Source organism: Pan troglodytes, chromosome 10, assembly GCF_028858775.2.
Source record: "Pan troglodytes isolate AG18354 chromosome 10, NHGRI_mPanTro3-v2.0_pri, whole genome shotgun sequence".
In the NCBI taxonomy this organism is placed as follows: domain Eukaryota; kingdom Metazoa; phylum Chordata; class Mammalia; order Primates; family Hominidae; genus Pan; species Pan troglodytes.
This window is the reverse complement of record NC_072408.2, coordinates 69,340,956-69,355,269: the sequence shown is the minus strand read 5'-3', so window position 1 is coordinate 69,355,269 and position 14,314 is coordinate 69,340,956. Positions and strand designations below refer to the sequence as shown.

At 40.0% G+C, this 14,314-nt stretch overlaps 1 protein-coding gene across 4 annotated transcripts in view; it reads left to right on the top strand.

Annotated features, from left to right (window-relative positions):
* SSPN (sarcospan) overlaps nucleotides 1–14,314 on the top strand; it is a 119,455-nt gene that overhangs the window by 67,646 nt on the left and 37,495 nt on the right. The window contains exon 1 of one of the 4 annotated variants that reach the window (XM_003313779.7): nucleotides 5,651–5,812. The exons of 1 other annotated variant lie outside the window; for it this stretch is intronic. Coding sequence is in view for 2 of the 3 variants with exons in the window: in XM_009425708.5 (XP_009423983.1) it covers nucleotides 5,954–6,232 (279 nt within the window). In the remaining variant the exon portion in view is untranslated. 2 more of the 4 variants (XM_009425708.5, XM_001144827.7) reach the window with 2 other exon arrangements.

The window sequence follows — 14,314 nt, the reverse complement described above, 5'->3', positions numbered from 1 at the left end:
TTTTTCACCTCCTGTTCATTCTTAAACTCATCAAAATCTTGAAACTGCCAGATTGTTCTGGAAAAGGTAACCAATGACCACCTTGTCATTAAAGTCTGTGGATACCTTATATTTACTTCATGTGATTTCTCTGTGGAGTTCAAGGACAGAGTGAATTTGAGGCACTTTTGGAACTTTTATATGGAGATGTGGATAGGTATTTGCATTTGCAGACCTAGAGCTACGAAGAGAAATCTGGCCTCCTAAGATAGATAGATTTGGGAGTCTTCAGTGAAGCCATGGAACATGTAGTACAAGAAGAAAAAGGCTGAAGAAAGGAATCATGAGGTTTACCAACATTTAGGAGATCAGCAAAGGAAGAACAATCCATGAAGAAACTTGAGAAGGAGGATATGATGATTTAAAAATACACCTTTAATACCCTTTGATTTTTTGGTATACTTCCTTTCAATAGATGGATCTTACTCTCCCCTTGCATGTGGGCTGGACTTTGTGACTTGATTTTAAACAGCTGAATAACTCAAGTGTTGCTAAGTGACTTCAGGGGCTGTACATGTAAAGAATTGCATTTGCCTTGCTTTCTCAATCTCAGAATCAGTTATTCTAAAGCCAGCCACCATGTTGTGAGGATACTCAAGCAGCCCTGTGGGTAGGCCATCTGGAAAGGAAACAACATGCCTTCAAGATGCATTAGCCGCCTGGGAAGCAGATCTTCCTGCTTCAGCTAAGACTGGATCCTCCTGATCCCAGGCTTCCAGTCTTTAATTCTTTCAGCTGAGAGTCGAGAGATAACAGGAAGAAACAAACCATCCCTGCTGTGTGCTGTTTGAATATTTGACCCACAGAAACCATGAAATAATAATTACTGTTTCAAATGACTGAATGTTGGGGTGATTTGTTATTGTAGCATTAGATAATTAAAACAGAGGATCTAGAATGGCAGTAGAGGCATTAGGAGAGTTTGGTGAGATGAATTTATAAAAAACCTCCTACTTGTTCTATTATTAATTACTGAGGGACATCCAGTGACTCCCTGTATTTCTCTTTTTATTACACTTTTAAAAATTGAGATGTCATTGTATACAATAACATGCACAGATCATAAGTGTTGTTCAATGACTTTTGACAACTAACACCCATATGATCACCAAAGATACAGAAGACTTACTTCCATCACCCAGAAAGTCACCTCTTACTCCTTTCGAGACAATTCTCTCATCCCAACTCCTCAATCACTTTTTAAATTACCATAGATTCATTTTGCCTTCTAAAATTTTTATACAAATGGAATTATGCAGTATGTATTATTTTGTGTCTGGTTTCTTTCACTCAGCACACTGTTAATGAGATTTATCCAAGTCATTGCCTGCATCAATAGTTCACCCCTTTTCTTATTAGCAAGTGGTATTCCACTGTATGGATATGCCACAATTTGTTTATCCATTCTTCTCCTGTATTTCTCAATTAAAATAAATTTAGTTATTTCTACAGTATCATATGCAGTGGAAAAATCAAAATTACATGTAGAAAAATTTGGTATTATAAAAAGCACCTTAAAAATAGGTGAAATGCATGATTAAATGATTGAGATTTATCACTTCTATAGCCCTCCAGAGAATGAAAAAGTTAAGCCAGGTATGGTGGCATGTGCCTATAGTCCTAGCTGCTCAGGAAGCTGAGCTGGGAGGATTGTTTGAGCACAGGTTTGAGTCCAGCCTGTGCAACATAGTGAGACCCCATCTCCAGGGAAGAAAGAGAGAGAGAGAGAATGAGAAAGTCATAAGCCCTTTGTTGACCATAAAGATTGCATTGTCCATATGATATTTAACTTGAAAATACAAACTTGCAAGCAAAAATTATAAATGGGTCAATTCTGCTGAGAAAAAAATTAAGCCCAAAGACACATTTAGAATTAATGACATAGGAATAAAGAAAATAAAAAAAATAGGAGTTGCTTTAATTTGTTCTACACACACACTCACACACAAATACACACACAGAGGTCAGCAATATCCCTAGAGTCATTTTAGGTATGGCAGCCAGCAAGGCATATGGGGGCAGCGGTCCTGCATATCACAAACGAATTCCCAATTGTTTTCTGCAGAGTATTTGATACTTCTTTAAATCAAATCTAATTGAACATTTCAGATAGATTTAGTTACATATGAAAAAGACTTGATATAGACCTTGGAAATGTAATAATTTTTTTCTGAAATCCTTTTTTGTTCTTGGGGAATGTAAGATCATGTGTTTGAGAATATGTTGGTTTAAAGATTATTTCTAGTTGGGTTTCCTAAGGACATTTTGTTAATCACACTAGTTTTAAAGAGTTATCATCTTCCCCGTTCTGAACTTCTGATGCATAAATACTTCAAAACAATGTTAAGTTGAGATAGTCTGCAAAGATAGAGATACTGGCTTGATTTTGTTTTCTCCCCCAAGAGGATCAAAATAATCTAAACCATATATTAACTACTGTCCTGCAATTTCTAATTTACAATCTTTGTCAGTTTTGAATTATGGAAGCAGCCAAGAGTATCCGAAAACACTTTGTTTCTACTGTGCCTTTTTTCCCGGTAATATAAATATCTGAAGAGGTTATTGCTTAACCTATAAAATAGTGACATCATAATTTATGAATACTGAAAAACCCAGTTCATTTCTGTTAAACTCTATGATGAGCTAGACGTGATGATTTTTTCTCAGTGGAAAGGACATGTAAAAGGAAGAGTTTTCTTTGTTGTATCTTTAATGACAGTCTTATCTATTTTAGCCTTGATTACTCTCTATCACTATTTGACAGTAACTTTTCTTTGTTTCTACTTTCAAATATCAATTAAGTGAAAATGACATCCTCGTCACTATCATCTTATGTTATTACCAAAGACCAGGCCTCCTCAAACACAGATTCAACCATGCTGTTGGGAAGCTGAGCAGGTGTGAGTTTCCCTAGACCACCAAAGGCTGAAAATTGTAGTCTGCAGTTGTAATCAGACTAGAAGAATTTCAGTGCATCTGGGATGTTGTTCATTTACATTGCTTTCATTTGTAATGTGTCTCAGTGAGGCAATTAAAAGTAAGCTTTTTAAAAAAGTATATATGTACAACTGTTTTACAACTGTAAGCCACTAGTCTGAAACTCAGAAGACAAATGTATAGCAATATCCTACTATCTTGTTTGACTATTTAAACTTACATATAATTTAAGGTTTTGAGGAAAAGGCTAAAAATGTTTCACTTTTAATTGCATGACAATTTGGCAGTATGGTCAGCAAATAGAACTTGTATCTAGTTATAAACTAGTACTAATAGGAATAATGGTCTCCACTGACTATTAAATATATACTATGGTGATGAATCAAGATATTTTTGTAAAGTACTCATCTCTAGGTCTAAGTTTGTAATTAACTGTATTATAGATACTATGCTACCCATGATAATTAAGTTGTTTAAAATCACAATTTAAACAGTCTAGCCACTTGTTTGCCTATAGGCAATACACATACAGGAAGTAATTAATAAAGCAGTTAATCCTTTAGACCATTGGCTTTGGAGTTCACATCTGGTTCCACTTACCCCCATTCATAAGTAGGCTAGTGACTTTAATCCAATTACTTAATAATTCTGATACTCAAATTTTTTCATCTTTAAAAGTGGAAACTATAATTATAAGGTGGTTATAAGGGGTGACAATAAAATATGTAAAGCACCTGTCATGTGTTTGTTACAGAATACTCAGTAATAGGTAGCTATATTGTTAATAACAATACATACTTGATTCCAGGTAGTCAATTGACTTTCTATAAATATTTACCATATTTACATAGGAAAACCAAGCATTTTGTTGTTTTGTCATTTGGGTTCTTCTCAGTCAGGCCCAAGTCAGGTGGGTATCCTGGTATAACGCCAGTTTTTATTTGTCTGTTCACAATAGAAAGTCCTTGTGGTGTGATGGCCCCAAAGCTGACCATAAACTTGCCTCAGCCACTCTGTTTTTCTGGTAAGAGTGAGTGCTATTTCTACTGCCTCTGCATGGAACTGGGATGTGTGGTTTAGATTCTGTTTTCTAAGCAAATGTATTTGTTCCATGAACCATTATTTTTCTCACTGGTCCAGATGGAAGGCATAAGGAGAACACCTAAGTTCATAAAATAAGTAAGGGTGAAGTACATACTTTTTGTCTTCAAAGTTACTTTTGTGGGGACTTGGCAGTTTACAAAAAGAGCTGATGATGATTAGTTTCTAATTCTAAAGCAAACAGCAGGGAATTGGATTTTCTTTAAATTTTCCGATAGCAAACAAGCTAGGAGTAGCCTTTATCCTAACATCTTGGCAACGTCACTTATTTTTGAATATAGCTTTCTGAATGTTACAATGACCATACCAAAGGAGATATAAATACCCCCAAAGTGATGGGATCATTTTTTAGTGGTTTCGCTGAAATTTGCTCTAAGTGCTACTGAGTAGAGGTATGCGGGAATAAGAATAATCAGTTTTATTGATTTCTTCTGTGACTCTGGGCCAGGACCAAGTCTACTTTGAACATCTTTATATCCAAGCACATTGTAGGTGCTTTAAAAATAACTCTTAAATATTGACTGAGTAAAAGCATCTATCTCTAAGATGGTCAATCCAATCCCCCTAAGCACTGTTGTGGAGATGAGTGAAGACCAACTAGGAGTCTTGCTCTGTCGCCCAGGCTGGAGTGCAGTGCCATGATCACAGCTCACTACAACCTCTGCCTCCCAGGTTCAAGCGATTCTCCTGCCTCAGCCTCCCGAGTAGCTGAGACTACAGGTGCGTGCCACCACGCCTGTCTAATTTTTGTAGTTTTAGTGGAGACGGGGTTTCACCGTGTTGGCCAGGCTAGTCTTGAACTCCTGACCTTGTGATCCGCCCACCTCGGCCTCCCAAAGTGTTGGGATTACAGGCGTGAGCCAACAGAGCTTTTAAAAACAAATACACGTGAGAGGCCGGGTGCATGGTGGCTCACGCCTGTAATCCCAGCACTTTGGGAAGCTGAAGCAGCAGGATCCCTTGAAGCCAGGAGTTCAAGACCAGTTTGGACAACATAATGAGATCCCATCTCTATGAAAAAAATTAAAAAAAATTAGCCAGATGTGGTGGTGATTGCCTGTAGTCCCAGCCACTTGGAGACTGAGGAGAGAGAAGCTGTTCAGTCCAGGAGTCTGAGGCTGCAGTGAGCTAGGATGGTGACACTGCACTCCAGCCTGGGCAACACAGTGAGCCCCTGTTTGGAAAATAATAATAATAATTAATAATATATGTGAAAGAGTTCACAATTAGTCCAATATCTTTAGAAAGATATCTTTAGAAAGATTCAAAAACACCTAAATGCGAAAAATGCCTTTATTCATTTGTCAGCTGGGTTACAGAAAGTAGGAAGAAAAGAGCCTGTGCCTCTGTAGGAAAGTAACAACGACTTAACTTCTGGAAATGACTTCGCAGCTTAGAGCCCAGCAATGCCTATTTTGGATTAAACTGTGTATTAATTAAGCTCAAACAATTTCAACATTCATCACCTTGCATTGCACTTCACAGAAAGCAAAACCAAAACAATCCTGGAGTTTTGAGTGAGGAAAACAGACGCCCCGCACTCGCACACGCGCGCACTCGCAGCCTGTCTGAAGTGCAGAGGTTCAGGCGGCCAAGGGACCCGCGCCGGTTTCCGCGGGCGACCTGCAAACCCTGCCCGGGGCCCGGCAGGCGCTGCGTCCCGGCGCGTTGGCAGTTGGCGACCCCCCTCGAATCCCCCCTCTGCTGCGGGCTCCCCGTGGCCTTTGGAGGCTCGGTGAGTCGGCTCCAAATGTTTTCCATATTTGTTCAGCCTCCATAATTCGAATACCAGGGCAGGCCGAGCCAGCCGTGCGCCGCGCTCCAGGGCCCAGGGCGCCGCACACGCACCCACCCACCCACCCAGCCTCGCAGCGCCATGGGCAAGAACAAGCAGCCCCGCGGCCAGCAGAGGCAGGGGGGCCCGCCGGCCGCGGACGCCGCTAGGCCCGACGACATGGAGCCGAAGAAGGGCACGGGGGCCCCCAAGGAGTGCGGGGAGGAGGAGCCCCGGACCTGCTGCGGCTGCCGGTTCCCGCTGCTGCTCGCCCTGCTGCAGCTGGCCCTGGGCATCGCCGTGACCGTGGTGGGCTTCCTCATGGCGAGCATCAGCTCCTCCCTGCTAGTCAGGGACACTCCATTTTGGGCTGGGATCATTGTAAGCATCGAGTCTGTTTTGCCTAAGCGCGTTTGCCAAACAGGAATGCGAAGTCGCATGGTCGAGTTGAGACTAACCCAGCTGCATGTGCCCTTCCCCGGGTTCACTCTTCTAACTCGCGCTCTGCTTGGTGACTGATGCGTGGGGCACTGGGTTTTCCCGGGCGGGGCAGGGCTGGACGCTATAGGGCTCCTGCCCCTCTCCTGCTCGCCGCTCCCAGCGCCTCCACGGGGCCTGACTCTGACGCTCTGGAGCTGGGGAGTTCATTTCAAAAGCTGCTTATTTTGGTCAGACTGAACAGCCTCAATAACAACAGCGGATTCATTCGGGCTTTTTCCTTATCCTGTTACCCAGACCCCACCCCTGTCCTTAAACAAGTGGCAAAAAGTGAATTAAGTTCATCTAGTGAAAGCAGGAGAGGAGAAAGCCTGTACTTGGAGTTGCCACATTGAGTTGCATTCATTTTATGTTTTAAACTGAGGCTCCATTAGTAAGTTTCCTGAAATGATGGGCTAAGGCAGGAAATGCGAATACAGCAAGCACAGCCTTAATCCACTGGAGTCTAAAGTGGGATAAACCCAGGGCGCTGGCCATGGCAGAAGTATATTTGGGACTCCACCGACGGATGTACTGTTCTAAGTAGAACAGTACTCAGCTGTTGTGAGTGTTGAAACATGTAGCATACTTGGCTTGATTAAATGAATTCTTTAATGTAAAACGGGTGCCACTTATTGAATACCTACTGTGTGCTCGCCCTGCTAGAGGCCTGACACGTATTATTTCTAATCCCCACGTCGTCCTGATGGGGTCGTTTTAATCATTCTCATTTCTCAAATGAGGGAACCCAGGCCAGACTCACCCAGGGTCATGAGTGGGTAAAGCATTCAGCCATGCTGATTCCTCTTTATGCTAGACTATGTCTGCGTTTTCCTCATTGAACCACACTGCCACCACATTTGGTTTGTAACTTTAATATTATGTTATATTACAGTGTCTTGTAGCATATTAAACTCTTTCACATGCATTATTTCATTTGAGCCACGAAACAACACTTTGAAGTGGGAACTGTTATTCCTTTTGGATGTGAGGAAATAGGCTAAGAGAAGTTAGATGACATTCTCAAGCCCAGAGATTGAATGTGGTCGAATCAAGAGAGACTAGAAATGACATTTTTGACTCCTTGTCTCATATTGCATCCTTACTGCTATTACTGACCACAGGAACTGTAACTCACAAAACATCCCTCAAAATAATTTTGTATCAGGGACAGACATTAGAGAGACCTGATATATATGCATCGATGGAGGTATTTCCTAATTAAGATTATTTGAATACACAATTTTTGCATAGTAATTTAAAACTTTAATTTTTGTACTAAGAATTCCCATGAAATTACCATGATTGGAGTTTTCTAAATCAAGTGATTTTAAAAATAGCTTTTCAGTAAGATATACTGGGTATTTCAGGCACCTCAATGACGATCCACATACCCAGGGGGAAAAAATGTCTGTCCTTTAATGCCAGGGGAATTAAAACAAACAAAGAATGAAGCTCTTTCATTCAGTGTTTTTAAATATCATTTGCGAATGTGTTCCCCATCCTTCCTTTATTGCAGCTTCAAAAGCTCAGCACCAAAGAGGCAAATTAGATGGAGAAAAAACTTATTTTAGGGTTTAAGGCATGAACATACAAACCATGCAACTCAGAAATTTTATGAACTAAAACTCCTGTGGGAGATGATGTTCCTAATTGCCCTGGAAGCTCCCTGGGTGTTGCACAAAGGGCATTATATACAGCCAGGTCTCTGCTCTTTCTGGTTTTCTTTTTTATCATCTAGGATTCATTTGAAGTTTGCTCTCAGTACATAGCCCTGATGAAATCTGTCATCTTAGATTTTCTTTTAACTGAGAATCTATGTAGAGGAGAGCAGCTAGTAGAGATGTCCTGAGACTAGTGAGGAGGGTCTCTGAGGAGCCAGGCCAGGAACAACTCTCATCCTAGCAGGGCCAGAATTTGGGCAATGTGTCACTGTCTCACACAGACACCACGCTCTGCTTGTCCTCACCACTCTGTCTGTGGTTGGTCACAGGGCACTATTCCAAGCTTTCAGGGAAGGGAAAAGATAGCGAGGCAGATGGCAAAGTGCAGATGTGTACACACCACACCTGGTGTTGAGCACCAGCTCAGCCACTGTGTGCTGAATAACTTTGAGTTTTGGGGGGGGGGTTTGGAGACAGAGACTTGCTCTGTCGCCCAGGCTGGAATGCAGTGGCACGATTTTGGCTCACTGCAACCTCCCCCTCCCAGGTTCAAGACGTTCTCGTGCCTCAGCCTCCTAAGTAGCTGGAATTACAGGCGTGCGCCGCCACACCTAACTTGTGTGCCAGATAACTTGTGTGCTAACTTGTGTGCCGAATAACTTTGGACAAGTTACTTAACTTCTCTAGGTTTCCATTTCTTTACTAACAAAATCAGAATGATAATAATTCCTACCTTTTCGGGTTGCCCTGAGGATGAAATAAATTAATACATGTAAAGCACTTAAAATAGTGCCAACGAATGGCATGATTCAATGAGTTAGCTTTACTTATTAGCTGCTTGGGAAGCAGTCACCGGCAATGTCACTCTTCAGAGGAAAGGTGGCTTTATTTCATCTCTAGACTTGCAAAACTATCATTTTTGACTCGCTACATTTCCAAGACTAGTTTGAACCCTGAAGAAAATATCAGTTTTGCCATCTCACCTTTCTCTGTTCTCAGCCAAGTTACTGTTTAGCAATCACAGTGGTATTTGATTGGTCCAGTACTTTCTGAATCTTTCTGGAGGTTTATAAAAATGAACTTGGAGGAGAGTGGCCTCCCCAAGGTCATTTTTCCTTTGGGATATGCAGTGATTCAGGGCTGGTATATCCTGCCGGGTTATATCAGTTTTCCCTGTTCAGGAACCCCACCAAACCGAAGCAATCCAGGCCCATCCCTGGGGCTAAGGCTGAGTCACACTGGCTCCAGGATATAGGCTGAAGCCAAGCTGAGTGAGGCACCCACGCTGTCTACAACTTTCCATGCTTCATTCTTCTGTTTCCCTTTATTCTGGTTGCCTCTTCTCATGTGGTCATCACTTCATTTTACAGGGGCCACTATCCCATTAACTTGGAATTTGGGGATTGCCATTTCCTTAACAGAACCTGGATATATGGGTAAATCCACTTAGGTGACTTCTCTTTGACCAATGCCTGGGTGACTTGATGAATATTCAAGGTGTGGTTACAGACTAAAGAGGCCCTTGGTGATCTATGATCAGAAATTTATGTCCAGTGGGATTTTAGGAAAACAAATAGGTCATTTTTTATCTATCCATAAATGTGACTCCAATCCCCAATCAAAAGATGATTGAAGTCTTTTTACTTCGATTACAAAAGATTCCTGTAAGGGGGGAAAAAAAAACCCAGAATGGAGTCACTGTGGAGACTACGTAACCTGTAAAAGTGCTGTTCATGTATTATAATTCTTTATAGATGGTTTGAGGGTTGTAAGTCATACCGCAATGACAAAACAAAGTGAAATAGCAACTTTTGAGGATGCACTTGGCTGGGTACAGGGGATCCTAGGACAGAGAAGTGTGTTCTGCATTTTATTCTGTTAATGGCTTTAGTAGCTAAGTCAGATGGGAATTCAAGCTTGCTCATTTTTCTGGAATTCTTATTGATGAAAAATGTGTAAGGATTGAAGTAATCTAAGGACTTTGGGGATTTTACTTCTCACTCAAATGAATACAGGTTTAGTTTAGGTAAAGCATTGCATGCTTAACGTTTGGTTTTCCCTTCCTCATTCAGTAACATCTGTGGAGGGTGTCTGCTGTGCTACGCATTGGCCTAAAAATAATGAATCAACTACCTGGAGGAGATCTCCAGATCCTGATGGACATGTGCCCTTATTATATCTGACAGTAATGAACACTTCCGATTAGAAAATTTAACGTACACAAATATTTTTAAGATCCATTTACCTTTCAAAGTATTCCACTTGCAGTGATTTATTTGCTTTGGCATCTGTACTCTGAAGTCAATTTAAGTGCAAACTCTTGCTTCTCATCCCCAGTGAATATGTTTAGTATTCGATATTCTCTTGGCCCTTGTAGGGAATATTCCCATGGAAAGTGAGAATTTCTTTGCCTTATTGTGCTTTTTAGCTTCCCCTACTCTCCCTCCATTGCTCCCATACCCCACTCAGTGGAGTAAAAACCCTGAGATAAATACTGCATTAATCACATTGGAAAGTTTAAGGCAAGGGCTTAAAAGAAAGGGAAGAATATTTCCTTTATTTAATGTCATTCGTAAAACTCATCACATGAATCTGTAATGATTAAAAGTCATGTCAAAAATTTCAGTAACAGTTTTCGTATGTTAACTTATCCTAAGAAATTCAAGTTGCAGGTTTATTCAGGTTTTAAAAACCGATTTTAAGTCTTGCCTTAATGGAAGGGAAAATTGGGTGGTTATTTATTTTAAAGCAGAATATACCATGAAACTCACAAGCAGACATATCACATATAGCAAATAAGGAACAAATATAGTTGTTATCCAGAATTTATAAGTAGGGAAAGTAAGATAATAATTTAGCTAAATGGTTTGATCATGGTTATGAAAAGTAACTGGAAGAGAGAAAGGTTTGGCGTTAGGGTATGGGATAAACCCTCAAGTCAAGAAGCTAAATGTGGTGTTAACTTTCTATAGAGTTGTATTGACATTTGAAAATTTTAATCTGGAATTATACTTTTAGGAGTATACTGCATAGTAACACATTATTCTTCATATTGGGACTTTAATATGCTTCCAAAATATAATGTCGCATCCCTGGTATCCCTGGGAAATAATTTTTATTATGGCAACTGCCACAGGATTGTTAGGAACTGAGGAGAGATAATTACATGGCCCAACTCAATCTCCATTGAATACATAGAACAATAATGACAGGAAAATTATTGTATAGGCATAGGAAGTTCTCATAGTAAGTATAAAAATGGAATGCAATTGAATTATTTTGGCAAAAGAAGTTAATTTGTATATATATATATATATTTGGAAATAAAATGGAATATTCAAGAATTTGGTGAGGCCGGGCATGGTGTCTTACACCTGTAATCCTGGCACTTTGGGAGGCCAAGGCAGGCAGATTGCATGAGCTCAGGATTTTGAGACCAGCCTGGTCAACATGGCAATATCCCATCTCTACCAAAAATACAAAAATTTAGCTGGGTGTGGTGGCACCCACCTGTAGTCCCAGCTACTCGGGAGGCTGAGGTGGAAGGATCACTTCAGCCTGGGAGGCAGAGGTTGCAGTGAGCTGAGATTGCACCACTGCACTCCAGCCTGGGCAACAGAGTGAGACCCCATAACAGAAAAAAAAAAAAGAATTTGGCGAAATGTTTCCTGAAATAATTTCAGTAATAGAATAAAGAGTAAGATAGGTTAAGATTGAACAAAATCATTAGATGTTCAGAATCAGCAGGAGAAATGTGTTTTCGCCTCTACTTACAGCCTTCTACTAAGCCTGATGTGCAAAGGCCAAGAGAGTGCTTATATAATGAGGAAATTGTCCCTAAATCATCTTTTTAAAAAAAAAAAATGAGGAGAAGCGGCAGATTCTAATTTTTTTTTAATCCTGTATTGTGGATATATTCAACTCAGAAAGTTAGTCTCTGGAAGCTTTTGAGATGTCAGTCATCATTTTGGATTTAATTTTTTGATAGAAATACTGGTACATAGAATTTTGGGATAATCAAATGAAAAATAAAATAATTTATTCTCTTACTTTAAGTAATATTCTCAGGGCCACTATATATCCCTGACAATTAATAATGGATAATTAATAAATGTTGAACTGAAATCTATTTATTCCATACTTGCCATTATCAGAGCTTCTGTTTGAACATGCATATGCCCATTTTTAAGCTATATACAGTCATCCCTTAGTATCTGCAGGGGATTGGTACTGGGACTCCTGATACCAAAATTCACAGATACTCAAGTCCCTGCTATAAAATGGTGTAGTATTTGCATATAATTTATGCACACCCTACATATGCTTTAAATCATTTCTAGATTACTTATAATACCTAATACAATATAAATACTATGTAAACAGTTGACACACTATATTATTGAGGGAATAATGACATGAAAAAGTCTGTACATGTTCAGTACAGACACAACCATCCTTTTTTTATCCAAATGTTTTTGATCCGTGGTTGATTAAATTCATGGATATGGAACCCATTGATACAGAGGGCTGACTGTAGTTGTATATTCAAACACAGACAAATTTATTTATCACATTTAAGACAACTATGAGGTAATAGTAAGGAATGTGTTATTACTCCATTTTGGCTTCTGGATTCTAGAAGAATTCAGAACATATTAACTTAACATTACTTAGATTTTTTATTTCATGTTATAAAATGGCAGGACTCAGGAAGGTCATTTGACTTATTTTGCACTCTCCTAACTAGAATAGGACATATTAGGATTGATGTGGCTGAATGCTAGATGTTGATATTACCACTCTTAACCTTTTATGAAGAAAGCAATGGCATAGGTTTCTCTAATGTTTGGTCTAACAGTTGAATAGATAGATTGCCAATATGATGCCCTCTTTCAGTGTGGTCTGAGAAAATGGATGTTTTCTAGATTTGCTCTTGCCTTTAGCTGTATCTGAGACATTTCTATTAAGGATGGTCTTTCACTGGATCCACTTGGTTGTATTGTGGCCTGAAGGGTTAATGGTAACATTAAAAGGAAACACATAAGGTTATGTTGAAGAGTTCAGCATGTATGTTTCTATGTTACTGTAGGATAGTGTATTAGTCTGTTCTCATGCTGCTATAAAGATACTACGTGAGACTAATTTATAAAGAAAGGAGGTTTAATTGACTCACAATTCCACATGGCTGAGGAGGCCTCAGGAAATTTACAATCATGGCAGAAGGCAAAGGAGAAGCAAATCATATCTTACAGGGCTGCAGGAGAGAGAGCACTGGGGAAATTGCCACTTATAAACCATCAGATCTCATGAGAACTCACTATCTCATCTTCTCATGAGAAGAGCATAGGGGGAACCACCCCCATGATCAAACCACCTTCCACCAGGTTTCCCCCTCAACACATGGGGATTACAATTCAAGAGAGATTTGGGTGGGGACACAGAATCAAACCATATCAGAGAGGAATGTAATCTAGTCATTAAACTTTAATTAGGTATAATTCACTGCAAAATGCAGTTCATTTTTAGGTCTTCCATCCTGGCAAACTAAGGAAGTACTGGTCAAAAAATGTCCATCAAAATCCAGAGCTGGATGGGACCTCATGATGTCATAGTTTAACCTTCCAGTTATTATTTACTGTAAATGTTCAAGTCTAGGTTTATCACGATGAGTTCATAAGCTTACAGTGAACTTCTTTTAAAAAAATAGATGCTAGGAACAGGCTTTACAGCATAAGCTATATAAAAACCTATTCCATAGGCACACCCTCTTTCAGATGCTTTGGATGCAGCCTCAGATCTCTGTGTATTGAGATAAAACTTGGCAAGAGTAACTGTCAGATGCCTGAGTGAAGCAGCTCACTCCATCACCCTGGTTAATTTTAAAATTCATATGTGTACACCTACACATATGGCATTAACTAAAATACATTTTTCTTTCTGTCTTAGTCGGCTCAGGCTGCTATAACAAAATACCGTAGACTGGGTGACTTAAACAGCAAACATTCATTTTCTCACAGTTCTGGAGACGGGAAGTCCAAGATCAGGGTGTCAACATGGTCAGGGGCTAGGGAGGGTTCTCTTCCTGGCTTGCAGGCGGCTGCCTTCTTGCTGTGTGCTCACATGGTCTTTTCTCAGTTCATGCATGTGAAGAGAAGAAGAGATCTCTTTCTCTTCCTCTTCTCATGAATCCTCCAGTCCTGTTGGATTAGGACCCCATGCTTAGGATCTTATTTAACCTTAATTACCTCCTAAAAGCCCTATCTCCAAATATAGTTACTTTTGAGGTTACAGCTTCAACATATGACTTACGGGGACACAATTC